The 7111-nt window shown below is 44.1% G+C and overlaps 1 protein-coding gene across 4 annotated transcripts in view; it reads left to right on the forward strand.

Moving 5' to 3' along the window:
* Positions 1 to 7111, forward strand: part of LOC111865039 (four and a half LIM domains protein 3) — a 423310-nt gene that overhangs the window by 241404 nt on the left and 174795 nt on the right. For all 4 annotated transcript variants that reach the window (XM_023852747.2, XM_023852744.2, XM_023852746.2 and 1 more), the window contains one exon: positions 3615 to 3830. In XM_023852747.2, the coding sequence (XP_023708515.1) occupies positions 3615 to 3830 (216 nt within the window). The remainder of the gene's footprint in view (positions 1 to 3614; positions 3831 to 7111) is intronic.

Below are 7111 nucleotides of genomic sequence, written 5' to 3' on the forward strand. Positions count from 1 at the left end.
CTACAGCCCCAGTGGGCCTAGGCCTACCTCCATGAACTTCTCCGTTCCCTTCGGTTTTTCTAGATCTTAGACATTCGGTAGGACTCCTTGGGCGGGTGATCAGCTCGTCGCAAGGCCTCTATCTGTACACAAACACAGAAAAACCCACACAAACATCCATGCCCTGTGTGGGATTCGAACCCACGATCCCGACTTCCGAGCGAGCGAAGACAGTGCATGCCTTAGACCGCTCGGCTACCGTGACCGGCGGACCCGCCTTTAGGCCCGAGTATTCTCGTCAGCAACCATGTAACGGTAGTGCACTAGCATGTATAAAATTTATAACTTAATTTTAGATCTTATGGTAATATACACGTATACGTTTAGAAATGTCTGGAGATAACATGTTACTTATCAGACCACGAAGATTTATGTAGTGTGGACTTAGAACTCCACTTATTCCTAACCCCAGAACCAAATTGGAGTGTCATGCTTATTGAGTTCAGTAAATAGAGTAATCGGTCCTATAATTTTATGTGCCAACTTAGATTTTTGTGCATTATTTTATTAATAGTTTCAACTGCACGCAGGATTCTGGACTTCATGACTTAATTTCACATAAGTTGATGCGGCTGCGGTAGTGTAGTCGGTTGAGGCACTATGCTACAAGCCAGAAGGTCGCAGGATCGAATCCCGATGAGGTGAATTTTTTAATTTACCTAATCCTTCCAGCCGCATTATGACCCTGGGGTCGACTCAGCCTCTAACAGAAATGAGTACCAGGATTGTGGGAACCTCAACAGCTCACAACCCTATGGGCCTCCAGTGCCTGTTACAGGGATACTTTTAATTACTCATGGAGCTGAGCCCTTCTGGAGGAGCCGCCAATTCTGCAGCTACTCAAGAATTCCCCAGCATTTTATGGAACCCGAAGGTTCAGTACCGTGTTCACAAGAACACTCCACTGGTCCCTATCCTGAGCCAGATCAATCCAATCAATACCATCCAATCCTATCTCTCTAAGATCCATTTTAATATTGTCCACCCACCTACGCCTTGGTCTCTTTCCTTTCGGCTTTCCCACCAATATCCTATACACATTCGTGCTACATGCCCTGTCCACCTCATCCTCCTTGAATTGTTCATTCTAATTATACTTGGAGAAGAGTACAAGTTATGAATCTCCTCATTGTGCAGTACAGGGATACCTTTTTTTTATTGCTATTGGGGTGGGACTAAGTCCCTTGTACTGCGGCCACTTCTGGCCTATTGTACCAGTCCCAGATGATAGGTGAGGGTGATTGTGGAGCAATTGGTGGAATGGAGATTGGCAGGGGAAACAGAAGTACTAGGAGAAAACCTACCCCAGCGCCACTTTGTCCACCACAAATCCCACTTGACCAGATCCGGGATCGAAACCGGGCCGCCGCGGTGGGAAGCCAGCGACTAACCGCTTGAGCAATGGCGCGGCCAGTTAAAGGGATACCTTTACGTTTTTAAGTTGCTGCGGCATGTAAACAAACTGTGGCTTTATCTTGAGCATTGCGAATTAAAATCATTTCACCTAAATCTTCTTGCCCTATAAATGTTATTTAGGTTCTGATGGCCCTATAAAAGCAACTACAGAGTTAGGCAAAGGCCAGCCATGTGTAGATGAGCATAGTAATTTCAAATAAGGGACGTACCGGGGAAGATAATTGTGAAGTTCAGTTTGTCAGCCATGTTTGTAATTTTCAGCCTTATGATACTATAAGAAAAGTAGACTCGACTGTATCAAAAGGTCATGCGATCGTATCTTTTAAAGGTAAGACGTTCAGAGCCTGCAATGAAAAGTTTAATTAAAGTAGACAGAAGATTCAGGCAAGGTAGCGCTGGTGTACAGGATGGCTCGATTGTTCATTGCCTCGTTTCATTAAGTTGCGGCAGAGGAAGACAAAATGTTGACCCAGCACAATGCAATGAGCAATAAGGAACTGCAAACACGCGAAGGTAAAATTGTGTCACAAAACAAACGCCGGGAGGAAAGGGGGATTTTGTACCCTTTATAAAGGTTAAATTTACTTGGTACGCGCCATGTCCAGAAAATAAAATGGCACAAGAATTTTATGCATGCATGTTTAGAAATTTATGATGAAATCATTAAGAGTCTGGAGGAAACATCGCTGTGAGGAGCTTCATAGTTTGTACTCTTTTGCTAATGTTCAGGCCAAGGAGCGTGCGATGGGAAGGGCATGTAGCATGAGAAGAGGAATGTGTATGGCGTTGTGGTAGGAAAGTCTAGAGTAGATGGGAGGATAATATTAAGATGGAGCGTTGAGACATAGGATGGGGTTGTAAGAACTGGAGTATTCGGCTCAGAACAGGGACCAGTGGAGGACTTTTGTGGATACGTTAATGAACCTTCGGTATCATAAAATGTTGGAAAATTCTTGGGTAATTGAGCGACTGGCGGTTTCCCAACAAGGACCCACCTCTATGAGTTAGTTTTTTTGAGCGTTTATCAGAATATGTTACGGTTAACCCTCTGAGACGCCAGAATTATTTTTAATCTGTTTTATTTTGTATGTCACTCGGCAGTTCTAAATTAAAATCTTTTCTGTAGAAGAAAAATAAACAACGTGACGACTGCAAGAAGTATTTTGGATTGGTCTGAATTGTCTTTATTTAACTGGGGAGCGACAGTGATGATGTTCAGGAAGTCATGGGTTCAAAACTTGGCCAAGTGACCGAGTGTTTTCAATCATTGCATCGAAGAAAATTCTGATTAGGCCTGCATGTGCCATTCGATCCTTCAGAACCTTAGTTATGCAGCGCTGTTGAGAGAAATAAAACGAAAGTGAGTCAGTCGATGTGGGACAGCGCTACATATCGTAGCTTGTATAGCCGTTGCTATGCAACGAACGCGAGAGGGAACATGCTTTGCTTGGTAACGACCGGTAAACATGTCAACAATACCCTGCCTATCGCTATGCAACTGCTCGGTAAAGGGTTTTCTGCGGTAACGAATACACACGCAACGATGGAGGTTTTGTTGGACTATAACAATGAAAACGGCGTTTTCTATGTGGTCCTTGCCGAATATTATTAACGGGTTCAGTCGAATTCCGGAGTGGATAGTTGGCAGGCAATTGCATACTGGGGACTATGAAAAGAAGGCTTTACTTGTGATGTATCACAGTGATATTTGGAGTGTGTAGTTCAGTAACACTGTTACAGTTCTTATGTTAAATTCCATTGTCAGGAAACGGCTAGTGGATAGTGTAATAGACTGAGGACACTAGTATGTCTAACGGGGAAATGTAAAGTGTGAATATACTGATAGTGTTATTGTTATTTGTGGTATGATCTGTAAATGGTCAATAAATCCAATTATCAAAGCAAACCGTATCTATAGCCACACGTACGCGTGACATTTTCTGTATTATCCAGAAATTAGAACGGTATGAGTGTTATATGTTTATTTGGTCGATGTTACAAACGTCACAACTTCCTCTGGTTTTGCGGGTTGTGACACCATCATCACAACGACCGTGACACTGACGCCGACGCCGTCTCCATGGATGCTGATACCGAACTTACTAAACGCTTCTTTTGAGTGCCTTTCTTCCACCTTATGACGCCTCTCTGTGTTTTAGGAGTGCCCCCAGTGCCACCAGGTTGTTGGTATGAGTGAATTGGCAGTGGTGGCCCCCAAATTCGGAGACCGCACGCTATGGCACCCCTCCTGCTTTGTGTGTAGCACATGTGAAGAGCTCCTGGTGGACCTCACTTACTGCGTTCATGACGATATGCTGTACTGCGAGAGACATTACGCCGAGCAGCTGAAACCGCGCTGTGCAGCCTGCGACGAGGTGAGTTTGAACACTTCAGTATAATGCATTGGAATTCACGTTGAACGCTTAGCGTCATGTTGTGTTGCATTTCCATTGTTTCACAGCCAAAAGAAATTTCACGTACGAGTACGGAACACAGAACTCAATAACGAAAGACACTACAGCATAAGTACACTCAAGCTGTTGGTGGAAACCCACATATGCATTTACAGAACGCCAAAATAACAAAAATTAAAACATTGTGACGAATATAAGCATTTGCTAGGCAACGGCTAGGTAAACGCCGTCTGAAAGCTGGAGTAGCAACAGAATCTAAAGTTCGTTTGCTGGCCATCTGCACACTGGTTTCCGCTACAACCAAAACACGAACTGTTCGGTCTGGTGGCCGCTATTCGCTCCTCAAGAAGTTAAAAAGAGAGTTCATTCGTGAATTCAAGAGAGTCATTCGTAAGAGAATTCAGAAGTCTGTTAAACAGTTCAGCTGTGGAGTGTTAACCAGCGGACAGCGGGGGCTGAAGAATTGACGGATTCGTAAATCAGAACCAAGTCAGTCACAGTGAATGGATTTATTCTTCACGTATACAGACGAGTCGGAACTACGAGCAATTACAGCGCCACCGCAAATATTTACAGTTTTCTACCCTTCTGTGTCTTCACCAGCCGTTCCCTGGCAGCAGCTTCTAACAATGGAGATTCTTCAGCTACACGCACTCAGGTCCTTTCATCACAGCGTCCCGTGTAGAACTCACAACTCAGAGTCAAAGTCAAAGTCACATTGCGACTGACGGTCAGTCAGTCAGTCAGTAAGTATTTGTGTTTACAGAGTCACCACTTAGCAGCGGGTCTGTAAGCTATAGTATAGACGTCGACCAATATTGCGTTAACTGAGAAAAAAGAATTTTGACCCTCTTGCATGCGATTTTGGTTTTATGCTCACTCTTCGACAAACCGCAGCTTCGAGATTAAGAGACGACACAGACCACCGCAACCACTGCCATGTCGTCGGTATATTTGAAAGTGGGCGTGCTGTTAGGAACCCGTACAGAAGACTCGAATTTTCCAAGTTGGTTTATTAATGCAAGTGAACTGTGTCGCTTTTGTGATAAGTGAAACAAAGATTACGCTGGGATGAGCGTGTAAATAGGATGGGGGAGATAAGGTGTATACTCTACTTATGTAGGAAGACTTCTTGGAGTGTTTCAAGTCACATTTTATATGGAGTTTACATGTCGACTCAGCCTCTAACAAAAATGAGTACCACTAATCTTCCTGGGGGGTAAAGGGTGCGTAAGGCTGACAAACTTACCGCCATCTGTGAGCCGACTGTCTAGAAAATGTGGGAGCCTCGACGTCTGCCAGCCCAGAGATTGTGTTCATAGGGTGAATCATTAGCGAACAGTAAAATTATTATGAAAATAGAAAAATTGTCGCGGGTAACCCCCAAACCCTTTCGAGGACACAGTAGCATGTGGTGACAATCTCGACGCAGGTAGTAGTTCCCATTGTCAGCGATAGATGACTGAGCTAGCCAGTCAACCTTGTTTCGGTGGATGTGTGGAAAGTCGTGCTCGAACTGGTGCGGTATCTATCGGTCGGACTGGTAACTACATGAGGTTCGTTGGTAAAATAGGGAGCTTCTAGAGCGACCTGAATTCGTGACAAACATTTTACGTGTACCATGTTTTATCCTTTGAACCAGTGTCTGTTCTGCGTGATATGTCAAGAGAGACGAAATGAATGCATTACGGGAGGGATGCCCTCGTAATTAATCTCAGAAGCTGATGGATTTTATCAGCTTCGCTTGGAGCGGAGGCTACGCTATAATTTTCAGGGAAAAATAAGGTTGACTTATATGAGCCTAACATAACCTCTTTGTGCGCACGAAGGGAATTTGTATATAAAAAAAGTAAAGCTATCCCTGTAAAAAGCCGTGAAGGCCCATAGGGTTGTGAGATGTTGAGGATCCCACATTATCTAGACGATCGGCTCAAAGATTGCTGTAAGGTTGGCAGCCTTACGCGCCGGCCGCGCTTTAGTCCCCAGGAAAATTAATTAATTCCTGGTACTCATTTTTGTTGGAGGCTGAATCGACCCCAGGGCCATAGTGCGGCTGGAAGGATTAGGTCAATTGAAAAAGAACTCCAATGACCTAATCGGGACTTGAACCCATGACTTTCCGGCTTGTAGCATAGTGCCTCAACCAACCACGCTACCGCGTGCCCCCCCCCCGAATCTGTACATGACAAAATTAACATTTCGTAGAAATGTGTCGCGCAGCGGAACAAGAAATTCTGCCGTGAGGTCCGATAAACGGTCCCCGACGTTTGAGAAGAACGTCACTGCCTCCATTTTCAGGATCGAGCGTGCTGCTTGGCTTAGTCTTCTACTTTTGAGACAGAGGCAGTAACACTTCTCCGGTTTGGTAGTGAACGCTTACCAGATCACACGATATCACATGCTAGGAGATAACAGTTTTCCTAGCCATCGCTCTGAGTCCCTCAATTCAAACTTTTTTTTTTTTTTGCCATGTTCAGAAGGGCCTGCAATCTCTCTCTAACTTGAGTCACACGATCTAGTCCAGTCTCGTGTTTTCCGTGAACATCTGCAGAAGCTTTTACGTTTCTTGGGCCTCTGAACCTAGTGGATGGCTGACATTTCAGTAAATTGTCTGTGTCTTCCAGGATTATGCGACGAAGATGGTGCCCCGAGAAAATTTTATTCAGTTTTGGTATTCAGAATAGCGTTCATTTAATAGGGTACAAGATGAAGTAAGTTACGACGCTGGAGTTTATTTATCAAGTGTGCTTCGCTTTGCAGAAATAGATTTGCATCTGAAATAAATAGATCTACAAATAACTGGGATATATACGGCAATAGTGAATGCGTATTGAAAATATTTGGTGTTTAAACCTGTTGCTAGGTAACGCCCGCAACATACAGACACGCAACAGAGCAAGAACTATGTTTTCTGTGTGATCCGAGCAGAGATGTTGTAATAACCCAGTGGTTTGGAGCTTAGTTCAGTTGAGAGTTAGGCCTGTAAGGGAATGTGTGAAGAGAGGACCTGAGTACGTTAAGCTGAAAAATATCCACTGTTACAAGCCGTTGCCAAGAAACGGCTGGTGAAGACACAACATATTGGAAAAGGCTTAGTGGGTGCTGTGGTGATTTGTAAAGCGTAGAGATTAGTGGTGGCGCTGTACTTACTTGTACTTAACTAGTTGTTTGTATAAGTGGTCAATAAATCCAATATTCAATCCACATCCCGTCTGTAGTCACACATACAGTTGACAATATAT

This window comes from Cryptotermes secundus, unplaced genomic scaffold (genome assembly GCF_002891405.2).
Source record: "Cryptotermes secundus unplaced genomic scaffold, Csec_1.0 scaffold971, whole genome shotgun sequence".
In the NCBI taxonomy this organism is placed as follows: Eukaryota; Metazoa; Arthropoda; class Insecta; order Blattodea; family Kalotermitidae; genus Cryptotermes; species Cryptotermes secundus.